General features: G+C 37.4%; 2 protein-coding genes across 2 annotated transcripts; one reads left to right on the top strand and one right to left on the bottom strand.

Moving 5' to 3' along the window:
* Positions 1-6,952: 6,952 nt before the first annotated feature.
* Positions 6,953-9,093, top strand: LOC131312790 (dof zinc finger protein DOF3.2-like). The gene has a single exon (XM_058340770.1). The coding sequence runs from the start codon at positions 7,592-7,594 to the stop codon at positions 8,495-8,497; it is 906 nt and encodes a 301-aa protein (XP_058196753.1). The 5' UTR covers positions 6,953-7,591; the 3' UTR covers positions 8,498-9,093.
* Positions 9,094-12,101: 3,008 nt separating this feature from the next.
* LOC131312789 (uncharacterized) lies at positions 12,102-16,265 on the bottom strand. The gene is made up of 3 exons (XM_058340769.1): positions 15,860-16,265; positions 13,362-13,564; positions 12,102-12,578 (listed from the first exon to the last, which is right to left on the bottom strand). The coding sequence occupies exons 1-3, from the start codon at positions 15,947-15,949 to the stop codon at positions 12,326-12,328; spliced, it is 546 nt and encodes a 181-aa protein (XP_058196752.1). The 5' UTR covers positions 15,950-16,265; the 3' UTR covers positions 12,102-12,325.
* Between the last annotated feature and the right edge of the window lie 8,585 nt (positions 16,266-24,850).

Genomic DNA, 24,850 nt, shown 5'->3' with positions numbered 1-24,850 from the left:
TGCTTTTAGAGCAATGCTCCGGGAGTTTTTCTGGCCATCCTAATTAAGGCTCCTAGAACGTCGTTTCTGCAGCACTGAGTCATCTTTCTAGTAGTACTAACTATACTATACCTAAGTCACGTAGTTCGCGTGCATGTGCGTGAGCAGGAGCGGGATCGCGAGCGCAAAAGCGTATTTCAAACATATCCCAAACTACTGAAAGTTTGAGAGAGCGAGGATTGAGAGATCGAGTGTAGCACGTGGATTAAGAAGGAGAGTGCAGAATATTTTGGAGTATACCTCAAACAAAATAAGACCAATTTTGTAACCGCAAGAATCTAGGAAGTGGCTAATGAATGACCAATTTTGTACATAATAAAGGGCAAAATTCACTTATACCCCCTTGGTTTGGGTCGTGTGAGAATACATATTTCAGTTTTAATTTTGTGCATCCACACCAGATGCACCCAATTCTATTCATGCTAATGGAGATGTATCTCACACGTCTATTGAATCTAACCAAATTTAATCCAAGTAGTTCATAATGTATTAATCGAAAAATATAACATCTCTGTAAATGATCATGTCGATCAGACATCAATGACTTAGTGAGTCTATTATATTTAAAATGAAACGTTAATTTAAATTTAAAAATTTACTTTCTTAAGAAATTCTATTCGACCATGAAATTTTCATTTTTCCACCCATTTAAATTTTGATATAAATGTAGTATTCATCAAATTCTATGATGTCAACTGTTTTGGTACATGAAATAACTTAATTGATTAGATTGAAGGAAGCATCAATACTTAACAGTGGTCCAGATAGTGGGCCCTCCAGCCCATTATGCATCGACACGTGCGTTAATGACACTTTGAATCATTTCTCCCATTAGTATAATCACGAAAACTAGTAAACCAATATGGATCCTGTAATAAATTAGGGCAATGATTCCAAACCAATGGCTGCTTGATCTGATCATAGCAAAAAGGTTCGGATTCTCTCCGGTCCAAATTTTGAACTGAATTATACAGGGGCATAATCGATTGTTTAAATTTGCATAGATTTTTTTTTTTTTTTTTGCTCGGCAATTTATTCTGATACTGTTATCGAAAACAGTCTATGAGCAAATTTGAGGAATAGACAAATTCAATTAAGGCTCGGATCATGTTTTTTTGATAAAAAAAGATAGTAACATTTTGAGTATAGTTTATAGAATTTTTTTGCACCACTTCTATGATCTCAATAATATCTTATGCAGTTTTTAACTTTTTGCATCAATTTTCATAAAAATCTCAAAATTTACAATCATTTGTGAAAGGACTTTATTTTCTATTTCTAAAATACAATAACACGAGTTTTTTTATAATAGGCTATCATTACGGAGTATGAGAGAATCAAACAAAAGCCATCGAAACATCGGCGGGAACGCGCTTAAGTCAAGTAAATACCAATTTAATTTTGATTAGACAATTCGATTAACGAATAAACATATATAACATAAGATTCATTTGGAATGATGGGCTCAACTTCTCAGCTTGACAGACTGGACTCTACACATTTTGGGTATAAATTAGTAATCATACTTAATTATTATTAAGCTAAACTACTTAATTAATTAGTTGTCCGACAAACATTCTCTGTATCATGCCTCTCTCTAAGAAAATTGGACTAATTACCTCTTAAAAAAAAGCAACTTTACCTAACTAACCAACCGACCAAATTTGCTTTGAGTTTGTAAATTCACGTGTGTACGGATTGCATTAGGCTGGGGTGGGGCCGGCCGCGGGGTCCGCTAACTCGGTCGCAAGTTTTTGTTTTTCAGGAGTACTAATTTACGCACACTTTGATTAATGTCATTAATGTCTGAGAAATTAATCTCAAAAATGGAAAATAATGTTTCTCGTGGCGGTGCCATACCCAAAGCCATTTCATACCCAAAGCCGTTTCATTATACTATATCTTATTGTTCGATTTCTAAACTAATGCCGGGCTAAAATCTGGGGGCCCTAGGCGGACGGCTTGGTAGGCTTATGCCGCCCTGTCAGGGGTTGCAGAGTGGAGTTTGAGATCAGAGCCTCCATCTCTTCATTCCAATTTCCAAATGAAGAAAACAAATGGCTAGAATAGACTTTTTTTTGCATTCAATGGAAGGTATTCCTTTTAGATTTTTCAGGCTCATGAAAGTTCCTTGTTGACGCTTCGTTTAGGTTCGAACTGGTGGTTGGTGCTGTTCCTTTGTCGCTCAAAGGGACAACACCATGTTGTCCCGGCTGATCACGGTTGTTTTACTCGACGAGCTCTATGAAGTGAACGTTTCCGATTATCGGAGTGAGACCGCAGCAGAGCCCGATCGGCAGGGACAGCACGGTGCTACCAACCCCTAATGAGGTTCCTTTTCTATGTGTCTTGGTTTCTAGCTGCATTACGCTAGTAGTGCCTTGCTGCTTCTAGTTTTCTGATGGTAGATATGTCTAGTAGTGTAGCTTTGTTTCAGTTTTCTGGATTCATGTTGTTTGTTGCGGGTTTGGAAGCTCTATGGCCACGCTTAAAGGCATGTTGCCATGCCTAGCCTTGTCGCCCCCTCCATTCCCTTTTGGTAGCAAAAATTGAATCTCGTCGAGCACTTGTGGTAATTACGTACATAACCTCTCATATAGGATACAGTGATCTTAATTAAATTTTGTGTTATTGTTACTCTACACATTTCTAATTGTTGATTTGAATTCATATGGAAATCATTTTCATCCAAATTCAAAGGTCAAAGAAAAATTCATGTGTGAAACTAGTCCTCTTGTTCTTTTGGTTATTTAGTCCATTTGTGAAATAAGTAGTAGAAATGGAAAAAAATTTCGTTGCAAATAGGGTTTGATGTTGTACCCGTGCAGAATATCCGAGCTGTCTAAACAATGCAACCGACGGCTCAGATTGAAAGACTCTTTTCCTTTTCTTTTTTCTTTTAAAAAAAAAGAAAAATCTATTCCGTACTTTTTAATCTGCGCGAGCTGTCAGGTGCATGTTTAAACGGCGCAAATGTGCAGCACGGGTACTACGTCAGCGGTACCCTATTTGCCTCCAAAAATTTCTCGTATAAATGACACGCGAACTACTAGTAAAATATTGTAAAACAGGGAAACACAAAATCCAATTTAATCTTGGCCGGTGCATGCCTCGTCACTTCCGACGAGGCATTAAAGTGAAGTGAAAGCGAGGCTGATGCAAACTCAAAATTTTGAAGAGAATCATACTAAAACATATACTAGTACTATGTTAAAGTGATTACCCATTTTATATGTATGCTTGCGATGTGATATTGCTATCTCTCCTTAGTTAACAACATCCCCCTTCACAGAGTTGCGGATCCGTGATTTCAATTAAAACATGCACCTGTTCTAAGGTTAACTATTCATATTACCCAAAGAAAGTACACATTTTCATTGATTGATCATTCGTCAACATACTTAATAACCCCCAAAATACCCTCGTTCGATCTCTAGAAATTACATTTTTGCAATACAAAAAATAGTTTTTTTTTTTTTTGAGGGGGACCGGGGGCTGCACGTGCCACTCCGCCCCCCATATTGCCTCCACCCCTGCCTTCACCTTTAGTACTTGCATTTGAAGTCAGTTACGTGTAGGCTATTTTTTAGTCTATTATTGTGCAACCATTTGTGGGGTACGGTCTTTTATATATCACGGGGTATGACTGATAAATATTTTCAAAATGTGGTGTAAAATGGGTTCCATTTTGATACCAAGTAGAAACTTCATGTTAAGCCCAAAAGCTTGTTATTCCCGAGTGTAGCTCACGGGATTGGCTTGAATTTTAATCTTGGTGTTTTTTTTTATCTTTTTAAATGCGTTAGGTATTTATAGTGATTAGATAAATTTAGAAGGTAAAAGTTTACGTCTGAAAGCAAAAAAAAAAAAAAAAGTTCACTACGCATAAAGAAAAGTTTGAGACAACTGTTTTTATTGTCTTTAGTGTCGTCAAATTTAATATTTTTTTTCCGTTCATAATCTTACACTTTTGTGATTTCTCCCGCCGAGACAAAGAATTAATCTCATGGGCATCCCTTGTTATTCTGTGATGAGAGACATGTTAGCAATGCTTTGTTCAAAGAGTTAGGTTATCTCAGTGGCCCACACAAAATGAACTAAAAAATTGCTATTCGAGTGCAATGCGCATGCATGCACCTGATCACATAGTATAGTATAGGAACCTCATTTGACCCAAAGAAATGAATTCAATGCTCAATAAATCATGACCTAAGATCGAGTCTACCAAAAACGACACATGAATTAGCTATAGGTTTAGATTGGAATATTTTTAGCATCAAGTAGTACTGTAGTAGCTGTTTGGAATGATTTCATAGACGAAAATCAGAGGAAAAGAATGAGTCTAAACCAAAGCCTATAGATATGATAATGAGGCCATTTTAGTGATAGTAACTTGACACAATTAACCCTACTTCATGAATCCTTGTGCTAGTATATCATAGGTCATAGCTAGGTTAACCTAAAAATTATGTGTTTGCTTTTCCTAAGTCGCGAATTCTTTGCTTTTGAAGCTTCATAAAAAAAGAAGAAGAAGGGGAAATGGACTCTGATTCCTTTGTATTATGCCTATACATACGTATGGGGGCTTTCAAATTAAAAGAATTTCCAAAAGTTCATTGAAGCTTCATGAAGAAGAAAATGTTTATGCATGCATATTTTGTGATTTGATTTTGGAGACGGACTTGTATAAGAGATATATATAATAACTTGGTTTCTTTAATTTTTAAATAGTTGTGATTAGGGGCATTAGTACTTAAACTGAGTTCGGAAGGGCATTCATGTCTACCATCATTTATAAGGGTAAAAAGGGTAATGATATATATATATATATATATATATATATATATATATAGTTGGTGATGTCAACAATTTTCTTCCTTCTTTGTATTGGTCTCCTAATGAAAGGGGAAGGCATTGTATTTCTAGAAACTTGAGGGAAGATTTCTGTCATTGTCCGAACCTCTAGAAATCAAGGGGAGGTAAGTGCTCTCTTTTTCTTTTTGTGTGTGTGTGTGTGTTTATTAAACATGTGATGAAGGGATGGATCAAGTTTTTGCGAGCAGCAGCACTAGGAGAATTTCGACCGGTCTCTTCAAAGGTCTCTCAATGCTTTCTTTTCCTATTATATCCAATATAAATAGGATGATGCTAAGCCCTAATATATGTGTGAAAAAGGGTGGTAATGTAATCCCCCACGAGGAATCACGTGATAGACAACTGGTTTCTTCACCCCGGCCTTAGCCATCAGTGGGAACCTCCCTGGCCCCCCAACTCACACTTCGCGTCACCTTTGATCTCCTAATCTATGTAGTGCAATATTCCATCAGTACTACTACTCATAGCCCACCACAAACTTCACCGACCACCCTCTCTCTCTCTCTCTCTCTCTCTCTCTCTTCCGAAGGTGAGAGGTGTCCGGGTCAGTTTACGTGTACCTCAACTAATCCTTTCCGGTCCGGTCAAAAGCAGGTCATCTACGTACGCAAAAAATAACTAGGAAATTCACAAGAAAAATATATACTTTCTTGCAACGTATGCGACTCCCATAATCGAATTCCGATCAATTTTGTGGAAATTAAAGGAAACTCACCACCTAACCAGATCGACTAACCCCTTCCTTGGGCTCTAAGGTCTCTGTCTTTTTTTTGGATCATCTCTAGCTAAGGTCTCTTTCTTGCTAACACAGAAATGCACTAACAGACAATTCAGAAAACAGGATGCGACTAGCTATGGGACCATGATATATACATAGATACAGCCTATATACTTGCGTACGTCTATTCCTGCCAACTTAATTAACAACTTTATATGTTTATTAATTATCATACCTCTTAGGTGTAATGGCATTAAAAAAAATGCTACAATACATTTCATATTTAAATTTGTTTGATATACACTCATTAAACTATGTAGGAACTCATAATATATCTAGACATAAATATATAGCAAACCGTAATCGTGAATTCAAAATTTTCAATGTTTGCTCATTATTTCATTGTGAGATGCTCTTCAAAATACATATATTATTTCTTTGAATAGTAAGAGATATTATGTTGGATTTTCATAAATTAACCCTCAAAAATGACAAAAAAGCAGAGAACAAATATTTTTTATTTTTGAAATCTAATCAAATTTTCTAAGAGACATGCATGGATTAATTACATTTATCTGTACAAAGCAAACAATTTCGACAGAGGGAGCACATGAATACATTTTGGCAGCTGATTTTGCCACTCTCCTATTTGTTAATGTCATTCCCCTTTTTATTTTTATTAGGGTGAATTTACTAAAATACCATTGCATTTGGAAAGTGAGAAAAAACTAGCATCATAAAGTGCAAGGGTGTTTTAGTAAATTCACCCTAATAAAAACAAAAGGGGAGTGGTGTTAACAAATAGGGGAGTGGTAAAACTATTAGCCTACATTTTTTGGCATAACGTACGTTCTTTTATTAGGCATTATTGTTGCGTATAAAACTACCAAAACATGCTTATCGCAGACACCTGAGGTGGTTCACGTACGACTCACCCGGAAAATTTTTCAATGCCGGGTGGATACCACGAGGTGTCTGTTCGGCACATCGGAACTGTTCATTACATTTTTGGATGGCTCGGATTTAGAAAAGAGAAAAAGAGAGAAAATGTTGGGGTGAGAAGAAAGAGAAAATTTCAATCCGAGCCGTCCAAAATTATATTGGAAGGCCTGGATGTGCTGAGCGAATACCACGTGAGATATACCCACCCGGCACCGAAAAATTTCTCCCCAAAAGCACAAGGCACTATCAACGGTGTTAGGAACGTCCACGTGTCACTTTGGCACATTCACCTTAGGGGCGAAGTAAAGTAACTCTCTCTCCCTCCCTCCCTCCCTCCCCCCTCCCTCTCTCTCTCTATAAAATACATTTGTGTGGAGAGACAAAGATATATGGTACTAAAAATTGAGAAGAATATCAAACAAGTTCAAATAACTTTATACACTTGCCACCCCAGCAACTAGATCCCACATACAGGCTCAAGTGTTACACATCTTCTTCTAGCTACATAATTATTCATTTTACAGATAGAGAGAGAGAATCTTATAGCTAGCTTGGACATGCACACTTCTCACCTTCCTAGCCATTTCGTTGCAATATACTCTGCCCACACTCTTATATCTTTACACCAGCACAGTGTCTTCCTCAAGCAGCAGAATCTGATCCTCCTTGTTTCTCTGAGATTCATCTCTCTTCTTGCACCTAGATCCAAAGGCTAGGGTTTTTCTTTTCCCCCTTTGAGTACTACAATCTTCTTCATTAAGAACTGCACCCAAAAGAGAATTCTATCTGATTTTCCAAGGTGGTAGATTCTTGAAAACTCTTTTGAGAGATTTCACATCTTCAAATCAATTGGGTTTATTGGCCAGAGAATATTTTTCTCGTCCTTATATTTCTGGTAATCTTCGGATTCAACAGGAATACAAAGGAATTATCTTGTTAAGTTTGCTTAGTCATATAGAGGAGAGAGACTTTTCCAAATCACTCTAATTAGTTTGAAGTAACTAGTGGTTTTGGGATATGGGTTTGAGTACTAAACAGGTTTCTAGTGATCATGGCCTTGACTGGGGTCAGAGCTTGTTGCAATCTAATGGTGGCGGTGGTGGTGCTCTGGACCTGCCTACGAAACCTGCTCCGGCGAGGCGGCAACCGTCGCAGCAGCCGCCGGAGCCGGTGGCATGTCCCAGATGCGCCTCTACAAACACCAAGTTCTGCTACTACAACAACTACAACAAGTCTCAGCCGCGCCACTTTTGCAAGGCTTGCAAGAGGCACTGGACCAAAGGCGGCACCCTACGCAACGTTCCCGTCGGCGGTGGCCGGAAAAACAAGCGGCAGAAGACGTCAAACGCCACTGCCACCACCTCCACTGCCGCCACAGCCACTACAAATCCTCCTACTACGCACACGGGAAACAAAAGCCAGCAGCTCACTCAGTCTTTTTCTTCAAGAGTTGCCGATCATCATCAAGACAAAATGTCTGAAATCCTGTATCAGGCCTTGATTCCATCTGGCCATTTCAATGCCAAAAGCTTCAGCGGCGGCAACAATGGCGATTTTCTGGGTTCTATTTCTTCTCTGCCTTTGGTTCAAAACCAAACCCTGTTACCCTTCGCCTTCTCAAGTTTAGGCTCTTTCGAGAGCAACCCATCTTCGATTTCTTCGATCTCCACGTCCTTTCGATCTCGGAACGGTTTTGATTTCATCGGAGGGTTGGGTTCCATGGAGGAAACAGCAACCATAATCCCCACCACAATTACCAGCAATGCGGGCTGTGAGCAATGGCAAGTTCCGGTTACAAACAGTGTGATGGAGATGATGCCGGTTAATAATAACTACTGGAATTGGGATGATATTGAACCCTTGGTCTCCACTGAGCTCAATATTCCTTCATGGGGTATTGATAATGATCAGATTAAGCCCTGAAGAAGGAAAGGTACCACGCCACTATCGCCCGTGCTTCTCTACAATATAACCCTGTGAATAAGCGTCTGGATTCGGGTCCTTGATTCTCCGTCTCCAAAATATGTTCCCTTGTCTTAATGCACTCCTGTGACTTTTTTTAATCGATGTATCAGTCACAATGTTGGCAGTGCATGAGATGTAACGATTTCATATACCGCGGTCTGGAAATAATGATCGTACGAGTCCTCCTGTTTTTATTAGTAGCTAGGTTTCTCACATTTGTACAATTGTAAGGGCTCCATCGGTACTAATCGCGGATAACTGCTTTCGACAAGGAGATACGGGGACATGTTTTGGAGATAGAGGATTGGATCGCTAACTCCGTGTTTGGAGGGTTGTTTTCTCATTTGTTTGAGACTTTGAGTCTTGTTTCTTAGATGTTGATCTCTGATATAGTATGTGTCCTTTTGTGTTCTTGTGTCCATTTCAAAGCATCTATACCCTTGATCCCCTTCAGCCTGTAACTCATACAGTGTGTGAGATGTGTATACTGTGTGAAGCTGTCCCTTTTAGTTTCAGCTTCAGTACTTCTATGGAATCTCTTATCTCTGATTTCCCTTGTTTCTTTCTTGATGGAAGTTATGAAGTACATGCTTCTTTTTTGGTTCTTTTGTTTTGGGCTAGAACCATTCATAATTCACCACAGATTTTTTTATGGAATTTGGAGTTTGGGATGGATGTTTATAGTTGACAGGTAAATGAGGGACATGGGTCCTGCTCCAGCTGTGTTGGGCTTGACTTGATTTGATGGCAGATTCTTCTTGATAGGACCCAACAGATAGGCCTCTGCCATTTCATCGTAGTCATTCATCTTTACATTCAACGATCCAAATTTTAAAAATTTTCAAGGAAGAGTTTTGCTAAAATCTGAACCGTTAAAAACACTTTTAGATGGCTAGAATTACGCGGACGGCACTTTGTAGTCCAACAACAGACTGTAGAGAAGCCAGATTCTCTGGATATTGATGTATGTATTTTTGTGGATATATTGAATGATTTTTCTTGGATGTCAATTGATACTGATTCATGCCCACTTGTTTGCAGAATAATTCTCTTCCCAGTCCTAGTATTTATATATATTTTTGGTGATCTGGTTGGTCTAGTTCCTCATGGTAGTTTATAAAGGGAATCGAATCGTCTTCGGTCCTTAATTCGGACCGGACGGAACATCAAGTCCAAATCTGAACTGTCTAGTTCTGTTCAAAACTTGAACCGAAAAGAATTCGAACCCTAGCCTTTATATAGTTATATACCAATGCAATCTTTAACAGTTTAGTGGTTGTCCTCTCACCCAGTACTATTGGTGAGCATGTGCAACTTTCTGCCTAAACATCCAGATAACATGTGCATATTGGGGACCATTAATATTCCTTGGCTTGTATTCTTTGTTTTTTTGCTTTTCAAAATCTTTGTTTGGTCAGTGACCATGTCTGGCTGCTGGCCGGGGCAGAGCTAAGAATTTGTGGAAGGAGCCAATGTAGGGGTGAGAAATTTTCATCCTAGATATTTCAAATGGTCTTTTTAAGATTAAAGCAAAGTTTTTTTTTTTTTTTTTTGAAATGCAACCAAAGTTCATTGTAAGAAAATTTTGCTTTCAAAAGATTTAAGAATTGGGGAGAGGGTGTATGTGGGTGGTGTCATGATCCGTCCTTCCATCGTTTTCTGATCGGATGGTATCCGGATTTGTCCTCCTCTTTGTCTCTCGAGCGAGAAAACAGGAGAAGCCACCATTTGTGCCGAACGGTCGTATGCCAGCCGGAGGGCACTCTAATGCCAAAGTCTGTCCTTATTCAAGAAGAATGAAGGACGCTAAGGACTTTTAGTCAAAGTAACGACTTGTAGTTTATTTTGCGCCTTATGTAGTGAGTTTGCGATTGGCCTCCAAGTAAACCCGTGCTGGGTTCGTGACAGGTTACGATACTAGTAACATTTTCCAAGTGACGTCATCCATGATTACACCGAATGCCACGTGGCCAAGTCATGTCACTCGGGATCCATGTGGCACCGACCTATCAAAAGTGCCTCACCGGCTCCGACCTAATCCAGTCCGGCACGGCCTAGTCCTTCAACTGTCTGCCCGCAATTCCATGGTCTAAAGCCCTTCGACCAAACATCGATCCACAAGTTCGATGGTCTCAACCCCACTTTGTTCGGCCCCACCTCGTTTGCTTCTGCTCACTAGGTTGTCAGTAGCATAATTTGAGGTTTATATCGAAACTAAAGGGTGTCGTAGCTCCCTATACAGCTCCGTCTTTGAAGAATGGCATTAGGAGAGAGAACTCCAAATTAATCTTTCATCTGTCGGTTTTGGTTGGACATAGGAGAGAGAAAGAACAATATGGTTGGATATAGGAAGTAGAAAAACACTATGGATGGTTCAAATGCGGATCGAGTAAAGCTGGTTGGCAGGGTTATGTTTCCACTCCAGAATTGCCAACAAACATAGGACTAATAAGGCTCAACTAATTCCAAATAGTTTGATCCCATCAGGTTTAACCTAATAACTCATCACAGTGCATAGTTTTGCGTGGTTGTGTGTGTGAGAGAGATCTAGAGAGAGAGAGAGAGAGAGAGAGAGAGAGAGAGAAGGAAAGGTATATTGCTGAGTTATTAGAATGTCTACATCTACAACTCCGAACACAATTAAATTCAGAGCCGTTTGATGCATGTGAATCTATGTGCATCGAACGACTTCGGACACAATTGTGTCCAGAGTGGTGCACATAGCATCCTTTTGTTAGTATTCGGTGAAGTGGGGCCATTGGCTTATGTGGCATTGCCACTTAGATGTGTTGTAAGAATGGTTGTAAGATTGGGAGTGTGCCTAAACATTCCCTTGAGTACGCGTTTAACCTCACCAACACACCAAATCCCCCGGATCTTGGAACAATATAAATCACTGAAAACACACAAGAGAAAACAAAAGAAAGGTAACAAAACAGAACAAACAAATATACGAGGTTCGGCAACTTGCCTACTCCTCGGAAGCCACACCAATTCACTATCCCATCTGCTGAAATTCTACCCAAATTCTACCCATATGTAAAGGAAATTTGTTTTGTTTGGAATTCAAAGATTATGAGGCTGAATCTTTTGATGAGACATTTTAATCTTAGCCATGTGAGAGAAGAGAAAAAGCCCAAAAGGATCGATAGACGAAGGTGACCAAGAGTTTTCCAAGTTTTGCTCCAAGTAGAAAGAATATTATTAGAAACACTTGGCTCAGCCCAGATGCAAGTTCGACCAATGCGCCACAAGCAATCACGGTCAAACGTTTTCGAGGCTTCAGGCCAAAATTTTAGACAAGACCTATGTTTGTTACAGACTGAATTTTGCGAAAATCATTCCGTGTGATGCAGATTCGCAAGTGTACCAGAAAAAACGACGAGACTCAACGTATGAACACAAATACCAAATTTCCATATTCTGAGGAGTCCTGAAATCCCCAAGAACTGGAAATTGTCAATCATGTATGTTTTATGTGTTGGTGACGAACTAAGGTCAACAAAGGGAGGACCCAACAACTACTTAATCTTTCGTAAGGTAAAGATCATTGGCCGCGAACTTCCAATGGACTAGCTATCATCATTTAAACTTTAAACGATAACAAGTATATATTCACAAAGACACAGCAATCTACAATTCATCACCACAATACAGTAGAACGTAGTTCAAATGTATCATGTAGCAGTTCACCATCAGAATCACCGAGGAGGACAAGTGGGAAAGAAAGAAAACTATGAAACAGATACAAAGAAACACTTCCCAAGTTATCCCCTCCAACAGAGTTCACTTGTAGGTTCCCATCCTTATGCCAGTGTCGATATTTGGCTGGAAACCGTCATTTGCCTTAGTGTAGTAAACATAGTAAAGCTCGGAGACAATACCAGTGAAAACAATGAATGCAGCCCCTGCACCAAAGACCCCCTTTCTCAACGTCTCGCAACTAGGAGGGTTATTAGCAGACAAAGCCGACTTGGTGTGGTAGGCATTCCTCACCGAACCAGCAAGCAAGCAAAGCTCAGCAATGATAAATGTCACCCTGAAACATCCAAAGATACAGAATGTTTTCCAAACATTGGAGCGCAAAAGAGACTACGAAGTGGTACGGGATGTTAGCACTCTAGAATCAGTAAGTGAGCTCGTGACATAGGGTCCCTATATTTTGCTAGCCAAATTAGAAGGATATTGTTAGAATAAAGTAAAAGATAAATATAGTCTTATTAAATCATCTTTTAAGGAAATTGAGTTTTTTGAAAAAAAAAGGTCAAAAGAACATCTAAAATTGGATAAAATAAACGAACTGCAACAATATATTTTCGTACTTTTATCTGCACGTTCTCTAATATTCTATACTTTATTAGCTTGGTAACAGTTTGCAAGGTCTGCATTCGTGTAGTGTAGCATACAAAAGGTCCATTTACATTTTCCGTTCAAGAGAAGGAAAAAATTAATGCTTCAACTAAAAATAAATAACAAAATAATACAAGTTTCAAACTCGAAACTTAAGACATAAAACTCAAAGCTCCTTCTGCAGACTTGTTATTCAATTTTAAAAACTTCTGAAGCATTTAGCATTTAATATGTTTATCCGATCAATGGCCATTTCTTGTCAAAAATTTTGGGTTTCAGGGCCTTTGGATTAAGGGAAAAGAAAGTGGTATCTCCATATGAAAAATGAAACAAATTAATTTAGTTTGTTCGCTTCATTATCTTGTACTTCCCCTCCAGAAATCCATCATCCAAAAACAAACTAAATCTCAGCGAAAATTATATGAGCAAACACCCAATTAAGGCAAGCCATGAACAAGAGATAAGCACATACCAGCAGGTGATGAACAAAGCAATTGCCCATGCCCTTGAACTGCCAGGTCTCAAAGCCTTCCCGCAACACATGCATCGACTTACTGCCATTATAATGATTTGACTGGCCATGAGAGTCAGCAGTGACCCCACTCCCAAGCCGGTCGCAATATCTGAACCGTAAGCACAATAGGGCTCATTACTTGAATTGACTTTGGTGGAGGCCTGTTAGAGAAGACTGTAATGCATGAGCCGTGTTTTCGCCAATGGGAATAGAGGAAGCACCTACTTATCCTGGTTTCCCAATTTTATAACCAGAAAAAGGGAGACACAAGCCATAATAAAAAATATAAGAAAAAACCACCACCAATAAAAAGGAGAAAAAAGAAGAAAGAGAGAGAGAGGAGATGGAGTTAGTAGAAGCCTAAACCAATAATGGCTTCAATTTATTCGCACGCAAAGAAACTTCATCCCTGCTAAAAGGTCACACAATGCATATTCAAATAATGCAGTTACATTCTCCGTAAGTTTCCACAGAAGAAGGTAAGCAAATATGGAAACGATAAAAAAAGAAAAAAGAAAAGAACAAATGCTTTGACATGTATCGTCTTTCGAAATTCGAATTTGAAAACCGTAATAAGAGTTAATCCATCTTTGACTTTGGAAAAAACAGAAAAAAACAATCTGGGATTGGAAATTACAGTGACGCAACTCATAAAATAGATCTTGACATGGCTGCTTTCTGCTTTTGTTTCTCGTGGGTCTAGAAAATTGCTTCACTCATACGATCCATTCACTTTCTTTTGTAGGCCCACAATAACACAAATTCGCCCATCATAGTAGAAAGATTTTGGCAACATAAGTTGGTCCAGAAGGAAGAAGGAAGAATCAAGTGGATTGGGAATCAAAAGAGATCAAATCTTCCGTTAACTCCTATGACAGCAGAAGTTGTCAGATGTGGAAAGCCAAAACTGGCATTGGCCTCTAGTGGCGGCTTCAGAAACTTTTGGCGGGGTATTCATACAAAACTAAAACTAGTTCAATTATACAATTATGCATAAATTAAACTCCCCTGTATTAATATCAACAGTTTGACCAAAATAATACAAAATACATAAGATATTGCAGTTTCCATCGACGAGTTCTCATCTTTTGAAAGATTATCAATGGTTATCAAAGACATCTGTTTTTGGTTTACTTAACCAAACAATCCGTCAAAGCTATTGCTAATTGTAAACTATCGATGCTTCATATGTGAGATACGACCATTGGGAAATCATCAGGAAAAGTTATCCCCAACATGTGCTGCTTTCGTTTTGGTTATTTTTTGCATCTTAAAGCTAAGGGCAACAATTTTGGTCTACTGAGTGTTCATATTGAGGGCTGATCGTTGGGCTTCTTGGGCTGTGGGTGATCAAAGATTATTGGCTGGGTATTCGTCCTACGTATTAGTATAACTTTTAATGAATGTGAAAATGAAAAATCTTTTGTTCAGCTGTATGCCGTTTGTCAAACGTGGCGTCACCTTTGGTGGCATTTTATGACCTAAGTCACATAATTCGTGTGCGTGACCGTGAGAGAGGGAGCGAGAGCGCCTTCCGAAAACATCCAAACACTTAAAAATCATGAGAGCGAGGATTGAGTGTGGGAGCATAGAACGTGAATTGAGGGCAGGAGCAGAGAGTCTTACGGAGAATTATGTGACCGAGATCATAACAACATCTAAACATCTTATCTAGCCCATAAGGACAACAATATCTGCAGAATATTTTTCCACGACACCTGACTATTTTGCTAGAGGTTCTAATCAAGTGCTTTACCACGGCTAACGTCAAGAAATCAACTGGGATCTTGTGAATTACAACTAATTCGTTAACTTAAACCAGAGAAATTCACAAATCTCTTAATCAACACTCAGTATCGAACTTTATTGAATAATCTAGAGACTACTTTCACAAATAGAAGCAAATTCTATAGACGGATTGAAATTACGAATCAAGAACCTAGACATGCAACTCACAACACAAAGCAAGCATAACAGTAAATGTACTCTTTTTTTAACTTATCCCCTGGTCCGGTCAAAGTCAGGCCATCTACCCCAGTACTAGGTAATTCACATGAAATTACTCTACCCGAATTCACATGAAATTACTTTCTTGCGGCTGACCCCAAAATCGAACTGACCCCAAAATCGAACCATGGTCAATTGTGTGGGAAGCAAATACACCAACCAACTGGACTAATCCTGGGGCTGTGGTTATGTACTCTCATGTACATATGTTCCTATATCAGAACAGAAAACTGAGGAATCGAACAACAACACATAATTCATGGATTTAAAACCAGGGAAATCAAAAAACCCATAATCAGCGAAGTGGGTTCCTATTTTGGAGACAAGAATCTGTGAATTAAGCATATATATATATACAGGAAACCCACAATACATATTCCACAAAAATAGCAACAAAACACAAGAAAAGGGAAAGAGGAGGGAGAAAGGCATGGAAATGAACTACTCACTTTAGCCCTTCTTTGCTCAGCAGCAACAGCAAGTGCAAAAGCAACGAGATCAATGACAAAAACCACCACCAAGATCAGAGTTGAAGCCATCAATTTGATCAGATCAATCTGAACACTTGTGGAGGAAAGAGAATTCCACAGCCACTTGTCCTAAAACGTGAAAGGAAAAGGGAAACAGAGCGTTTTAAGAGAGAGAGAGAGAGAGAGAGAGAGAGAGAGAGATTAAAAAAAACAGAGTTTGATAGCGGACTGTCTAATAAATGTGTGTGTGTGTGAGAGAGAGAGAGAGAGAGAGAGAGAGAGAGAGATTAAAAAAAACAGAGGTTGATAGCGGACTAATAAATGTGGGTTGGGTAAGTGAAGGGAACATAACACCCAAACAAGAAGAGAAACAGTCTCTGTTGCAAAAGCAACTAGGGAGGAGGAGTATTTTTTACTCTTTACTTCGGGTATACGACACAAATGCATTTTCAATGAGCAAAACTGGATAACAAATTTAAGACATCGCTCCAAACGTTAGTTGTGTTCCAAAGCCGTTGTTATCATTCATTTAGGCTGACATGCATACAACCACTCGGGACAATAGACACAGTTATTTCTACAGTTTAGAACTGTGTCTGAAAGTTGTGTTTCTAAACCTTTTTTTTTTTTACACTTTTCATTGGTTATTACTATTATTTTTTGAAAAGGACCCTTCTCAAAACGTTTATTTAATGTTTTTGTAATGAGCAACGATTGAAACACAACTTCAGACGCGATTGTGTTTAGAACCGTTGGAAGAGCCGGATGGATCCACATACATTTAACGATTTCGGACATAATTGTGTCCGAAATTGTATTTATAAACTTTTTGTTTTCTAATAGTTTTCCCAGTTTGCTCAAAAAAAAAAAAAAAAAAGGGCTCTTAAAGTTGCGGCCGGAATCAGATTCCATATTATGCAACCGGCAACGGGTTATTGGCCAACTGGATTGATTTTGAGTGACTAAGGTCCAGTTTCAAAAACTTTCTTAAAAAATAAGCAGTTTATTTTATGTTTTCAAACTCAAACGTAAAGTAAGTGAAAAAAAAATTCAATTTGTTTTACACTGTTTAAAAGATCTCAATGAGATCTATCAAATAAGATCTATATTACTAGAAAATTTATTTGCTTAAACACATGATTTTGGAGCTTAAAATTGTCTTCTTAAAAAATAAATATTTGTTTGGTTTCTGGGACCCACCCTAATGGATATCTCTAATGGATATAATAGTACTCCGTATGAGGTTAGCTAATAAAATACTAGTAAATAATGAGAAAGGAAAAGGACAAGTGGGAATTGGGATGCCCCATGGCCTTTGGCTCGTCCAGTAGTTAGAACGCCGGAAATACTCGTTTTTTTATTCTTCGCTGTCTCGCCGATAAGAATGGTAGCTCTGCTCTATAGGGTCGGTTCATAAATTTTGAAGGTTGGAAGTGAACCTTTTGAATGAGATTTTTTTATATTTTTTATACAAAAATTGGTTTACAAAGAGTTTTATTAAAAAAATCATTACAAAAGATTTAACATTACAAAATATAAGCATATAATTATTCTAAAAAAATGAAACCATTACAATATTTCAAAATCGATTATTTGAAAATTAATCTTCTCAATTTCATTCCATGCATTGTCAATTTCATTCTATTGTCTATTCCATTCTATTAAACAAAACGTAGCCTAATGGATTATGACCTATGAGAGTTGATAATCATTATATTCTATTTTGTATAAAGGAAACTTAGAGCAATTTATTTTTTGGGAAAATGACAGCCCAAAATTTATTTTGATAATTAATATCTGTCAAGGACATGTCAAGAACATTTGTTAATACTGAAAATGTCATTGACAAATATTAATTATCAAAACACGTTATTGGCCGTCATTTTCCCTTATTTTTTTGGGCCATATATATATATAGGTGTTCTAGAATTTTTTGAACCCTCATTTTTAGCCTTTTTTTGAAGCCCGAAGCACTTGTTTCTCTCATCTATCCTCTGAGCCGGCCCGAGCTCTATATCTGTGTTGTTAAGCTCTATATCTGTGTTCTTATCAGTTTAATAGCTCTGTATATTCCAGAAAGTCTACACACATACAATCTGTGCACATATTGTGCACAGATTTTGTTGTGGGGTCCACCACGGATCCCACACAAATCATCCAAGCCGTTCATTAAATGTAAAACATTTTTTCAAGGGTCCCCGTAAAAAATAATCTCAATCCGATACCTATAGATGCTCGATCCAATCATACAACTTTTAATTATCCAGAAATCTGAATGAAAAGTTAGATGGTTGGATGAAGTATCTATAGGTATTGGATTGAGCTTATTTTTTATGGGGACCCTTGAAACAGAAATGATATTGGTACCGACCTCCCGGTACCGAAATCGTACCGCCGGCCACCGGTGGGCCGTCTCCGGCCACCGGACGGCCGATCCGAGCCGTCCAAAAATTTTAAAAAAAAAAAACGAGGGGGCCTACGCGAGAATCAACGGCATCCGAGGTGTGTAAGGTTCTTGATCCGAGCACCCTTTTTTCGTGTATATATGTATATTCCCGCGAATATACATATATACACGAAAAAAGGGTGCTCGGATCAAGAACCTTACACACCTCGGATGCCGTTGATTCTCGCGTAGGCCCCCTCGTTTTTTTTTTTTTAAATTTTTGGACGGCTCGGATCGGCCGTCCGGTGGCCGGCGGTACGATTTCGGTACCGGGGAGGTCGGTACATGTAGCACTACTCCCCTTGAAAAAATGTTTTACATTTAATGAACGGCTTGGATGATTTGTATGGGACCCGTGGTGGACCCCACAACAAAATCTGTGCACAATCTGTGCACAGATTGCTGTGTGTAGCTCAGTTCGTATATTCTATTCCTTCAATTTTCAAGGTAGTTTCGTGGTAAGAAAGTAGGCGGAAAGGATTCAACGCAATCATTCTTTTGATTCTTTTCCGATGATTCTTTTAAGTACTTTATTTTTCATTTTACGATACATATCATTTTTTTTATAATACATCACATTTAATTCAAAAAATTAGTGCTACTTATTTTTTTTAGCGAAATGAGGCCTAAAGTACTTAAAAAATAAAAACATTAGCAAAACGGGATCGAATAACTCCATTTTTTTGACCAAATAGTGGATTCCACAACTGCAACAAGTATATATTAGAAAAAAAGTACTCCATCTGTCTCAAATTCTTGGTCCTTTTTTCTTTTTTGGAAGTCTCAAAAGATTGATTATATCTTCTAATTTATAATATTTTTTTATATAAAATATAGACCTTATTTGATAGATCTCAATGAGCTATTTTATATAAAAAATTTAAAATCACCTGAAAGATTATAAATTGTAAGATATAATCAATTAAAAAATAATACGCACCCCAAAAAAGACAAAGATTTTCGAACAGAGGGAGTACATAATACTTTCAAATCAAAGGGTAACATGATACTTTTCAATTGTACTTTATTAAGGTGTAATAATGCTATTGACCCGACTGCTAAGATTTAAGAAATCTTAGCTCCTTCCATTTTGTGGTTCCATCTCGAATACACATCAATGATTCGAATTGTTCATCTACTGCTTCATAGAAACGAATATTTTTCTTTAGTTATCACTAATGATAGGTATATGAACGCTCTCTTTTTTTGAAACAACGATAGGAATGGGTACATGAACGCTTCACATTTCGATTTTAATGGTGTCAGAATTGCCTTATGTTCAATTATAAAGGACTTTAAAAAAAGGGAAAAAAACTGAAATGATCCCTATAGTTAAGTGTTTGTGTCAACTTAGTCCCTGTAGTTGTAATTGGCTCGATTTACACTCTGTACTTTCCATTTTGTTTCAACTTGGTCCAATTACGAACTGCCGTTAGTCCGCAGTTAGTTCTTTTAACAGCAAAATCAAATGGCCCCTTTTTTGGGGTTAAAATAGTAATTCTCTCATTCCCCTCTTGCCCTAATATTAGGGGTGTGCACGGGTCGGGCGGTCGGGTTTGACACCCAACATGACGGGTAACAAATGTTTTAAGCCCACAAACCGAACCGAAAAGGGGTAAGAACCGTCCGCGAGCCCCGATTCTTTACGTCAGGTCAGGTTTGACCAAAAACTGAATTAATCTTTATGAATTGTTCGAGTCGGGTAAGAAATGCACCAACCCGGACCCCGAACCAAAATTTGATTTTTAATAGAAAATGAACCCGTGCCCGTCCGTAGCACATGTTCGACCCCATCCAGGACCCTTCGAGCCGGGTTGCGGGTGGACGGGTTTTTTGCACAGGCCTACCTAATATAGTGAACCAAAACACAGCTCATTCTTCCATTCTCCATAGATAATGAGGCACCTGAGAAGAAATTTGGTTATAGTTTTCTGCAAAAAGTTGCCCTCTAATTCAGCATTTTCATGATCAGCCATGAGACAACATAACAATTGGTATTGTCTATTTGTTCAACTTGTGGACAAATACTGAGATGCCTATTTTTCTGCATAGTACTGAAAATACATATAGAACTATGTCCAAAAGTCACAACATGACATAGATCCAAAAGTCACAACATGATAAAGAACTATGTCCAAAAGTCAAAATATTACATAAACTCAGGGGTTGTTCGGCTAAATAAGCCGAGTGGCTTTTTTTTTTTTGTTCTTATTCAATTTTTTTGCATTTGTTAGTTTTTTTGTCAATTTTTTCGGGATTATTATTTCGTCATGACGAGAGGAACCTAAAAAGTAAAAAATTACCATCGAAATCCAATTTTTTTGAATAAATACCAAAAAATTGGCTTATTAGCTTAGTTTTGTCTTTATTGGCTTATTTTTGTCTTTATTTAAAAGGACTAACGGCGGACTAACGGCAGTTAGTAATTGGACCAAATTGGAACAAAATGAAAAGTATAGAGTATAAATTGAGCCAATTACAACTACAGGGACCAAGTTGACACAAACATTTAACTACAGGGACCATTTCGGTTTTTTCCCCTTAAAAAAATTAAAACTTCTCACTCTATCTTCCTGGTTCTTTATGAGATGAGTCTTCATAGTAGTGGATTAGAACACAATGCTGAATCAGGTCCCCCATATGAGATGCATATACTTTGAAAAAGATGAAAGTCTAAAGATAAATAGTATTAGGTCCGTGAAAAAAGAAAAAGATAAATATTAGGTGACTTTATTTGGATTGTTTTGATGAGAACAAAATCCTAAGTACGAAAATTTCAAAGTTTGATCTAACATAATCTTCTTAAATAAGTACGTAGTAAGTATTTATGTAACAACCCGGATTTTCGACCTTATTTTTTTTTTTAATAATAGAGTTAATATTATTAATAGCATTAATAATATCAAAAAAAAAAAGTATTATTTGTATTAATAATATATATATATATATATATTTTTTTCCTTATGGATATATACAAATATAATTATCTTATCTTAATTATCTTACTATTATTATTATTTTTTAAATTACATGCATGCATGCATACGAAATTCCTTTCATCTCTCCCTATCCTATTCAGCCTCTACTTCCTCCCTAATCCTATTTTTCGTCCATATTCGGCCAAGAGTTTGAATTCCATTAAAACACAATTTTATCACCCTTCTTTAAAAATTCTCCTTTATATATACCTCATTATTCCGACCCTAGGGCATACCACGAAATTCCCCACGCCCCACCAGTCCAGAAAAGAGAGAGAAATCGGAGAAAATCGAAGCTCCAATCTATGGAATTCTAGAGAGAGAGAGAAAGAGAGAGAAAAGTGGGTTTGCATTCCAAAGCCAATCGAAACCCAATCCGATCATTCCAATCTGTTCCTACCACTCCTAGCATCACCAAACGTCGGCCAATTTGATCCCAAGGTTCCCCGATCGAAGAAACCGAAGTCGTCTTCCCCAAATTCAAAGTTTCATTTTAAAATCAATTCGGCCCGAACCAAAGTATTATAATCCCTTCCAAACACTCCTCTAAGTATATTAAGTGTTTTTATGCATAACCCAATAGCCCGGACGAACCCATGCATCAAAACTGTGACCAAAAACCAAAAAAATCGAATCTGACCCGAACCTTGCGGCCGCAACCTGCGGACCGCAAGAACCAGTCGCCGAGTTCGCGGTAGACTCCCAGACGCAAGGTCAAACCGGTCCAACCTTGCGGTTTTACTTGTTTTGTTTCGAATTGACTTTTCAACCTTCCGAACATCGTTTTCGACCCCCAAACTATTTTCCTAGACTTTTCACACTTCAAAGATCATAACTTGTTAAAATCATATTTTTTTTATTTAATTATCTATTTATTAAATTATTTGTTCGTTATCTATCAAAGTTTACAAACGAAAAATATGTGCGACCTTTCAAATAATATTTTTAATATCCAAACTATTTTTTCTTGATTCCTCACACCTCAAAGATGCTATCTTGTTAATTGCATATTTTTTTATTTAATTTACTAATTATTATTATTTTTACAGTGTTTTCAATTAAAAATTCTTTACGACCTTATAAACGTTATTATAAATGCCCGAATAATTTTATTTCGACTCTCTATATTCTGAAGATGAAATTTTGTTAACTGTAGCATATTTTATTTTGTAAATTATTTATTATCTATTTACTTCACTTTCGATCACTTTATTTAACGTCTTTATTTAAATAAATCCCGTGACCCTCCAAACCCAACTTTTGACACTCCACCGGTTGCATAGGACCTTTAGGACTCTTATTAAAGTCATGATAAATGTTTCAATATTTTTATCCAATTAATGTATTTAATTAGTTTTTAATTAACCTATTATCTTAGAATTAATTATTAAAAGCCTAGAAAATTTTCCTTTTAATTTCTTTTAAATATCTTACTTTATTATTGACATTGTGACCATACAAGATTAAGGGCAACGGCCCGTTCATAATAAGTTGCGTGATTACATTGTTTATTAATTATTTTAATTATTATTGATCCGTTGTATATTACATCGATACTTGATTTGAATGCTAGATCGGACCTTAGAGACATGGGGTGGTGTTGCGAAATAGAACTCATCTAGACGATGCTAGATAATGGATAAGTTGGAAAGTTTTATTTTTAGATTGCCTGCAGACGGGATTTTGAGATGTGATGAGTTGGATGTGATGGTTTAAAACCTGGCAAAGTAAGCCCAGTATTGATTGATGAATGATGATTGGCAAAGTAAGCCCAGTGATGAATTGAAATTGGCGGGAGTCCAGTGATGATTTAAAACTTGGCAAAGTAAGCCCAGTGATGTTTTGACAAAACCTGGCGGATAGGGTCAGAGTTATTTTCTGATGATAAAACCTGGCAAAGTAAGCCCAGCGATGTTTTGATAAAACCTGGCGGTGGTCCAGTGATATTTTTTGATGATGAAACCTGGCGGTGGTCCAGCGATATTTTGCGTCAGTAAAACCTGGAGGTTAGTCCAGTGATGTTTTGCGATGATAAAACCTGACGGTTGGTCAGTGACGTTTTACGATGATAAAACCTGACAGTTGGTCAGTGACATTTCACGATGATAAAACCTGACGGTTGGTCAGTGATATTTTGCGATGATAAAACCTGGCAGGTGGTCCAGCGATATTTTGTGTTGATGAAACTTGGCAGGTGGACCAGTGATATTTTGTGTTGATAAAACCTGACAGGTGGTCCAGCGATATTTAGTGATGATAAAATTGGTGGGAACCCCATGGTGATTTTAAAGTGGTGATTAAGATAGGCAAACCGTAGTTATTGTCTGTGCATGACTAGATTTTTCCTTATGGTTATGTTATCGATCAATAATGAATAGATTTATAGGTATTTTGCTTTTCTGCATTGATGATATATTGTTACCTGCTAGTTATACTGTAAAGGAGGGGTGATTGGGTTGGATTATATTACGGGGTGAACTTTTTCACTCAGGCACGGATTGTCTGGCATCCGTGTCAGATTTTGCAGAGAATCAGGTAGAGACTCAGGACCATGAAAGAGGGCGATATTACCTAGAGATGAATCCGGAGATGGAGACTGAGCAAGTATACCCTTGGGGTCCGTATCAATCCTAGAAGACGGCTCTGTTATTTTGTCTAAATTATTACCACGAAGACTATTTTCAGTATTCCACAATGGTTTGTAATAGATGAATCTTTAGGGTGAATTATCTGTTTGAGATTTTGAATTTAATTTAATAAATTTCCAAAAAATTAATATTTAATACTTCCGATTTTATTTTCGAAAATCGGGGCGTTACAATTTACTCTTTACAACCTAGCTTGCGCTTAGGACAAAGGGTTGTTTATATCATTTGTGTCGAAGGTGAGGTCTTGACTTTGAATTGATGAAATAGAGTAGCAATATTCACGCAGAATATCCTACATAATCTAAGTATTGTCAGCACTGAATGATTCTTTCATAGCCCCAAGCAAATGAAAATTCACATGAATTTGTGAGTAAGTACATAATATAGCTCAATAGAACAAAGTGAATTAGGCCAAACATAAACTCAACCAAATTAATTATGTTGATTTCATATAGAGCTTTGAATAATATTTATTTATTTTTATATTTTTGTCACCGCTAAACTAAAATCCTGGAGCCGCCCCTAACGGCAAATCATTCGTTCACGACAAATGGTTGTTCATATTATGTGTGTTGATGGGGAGGTTTTTGACTTTGAATTGATGAAATAGCATCCACGAAGGATAAACTACTGCATATAATCTAATTACATAATACTCCGTAACTCACATAATAACTACAAAAAATATTTAAAAAGTATTAGCAAATTAATTCAAAACCGTGAAACATGAAACCCAATGGAATATTTCCAAAATACGCAATGACTTCAAAATATAATCTTTTATTCTATTATTATTTATTTGATTCAGTTAAATCGTCTTGTGTTCGTGTATTAACGCCTCCGCTCCCAACAAACACTAAAAAATGTACTAGCAATGAAAGAAACTATGGGGAAGCTG

The sequence above is a fragment of the Rhododendron vialii genome, chromosome 13a (assembly GCF_030253575.1).
Source record: "Rhododendron vialii isolate Sample 1 chromosome 13a, ASM3025357v1".
Taxonomy (NCBI): domain Eukaryota; kingdom Viridiplantae; phylum Streptophyta; class Magnoliopsida; order Ericales; family Ericaceae; genus Rhododendron; species Rhododendron vialii.
The sequence above is the reverse complement of the archived record's forward strand: the minus strand, read 5'-3'. Positions and strand labels throughout refer to the sequence as shown.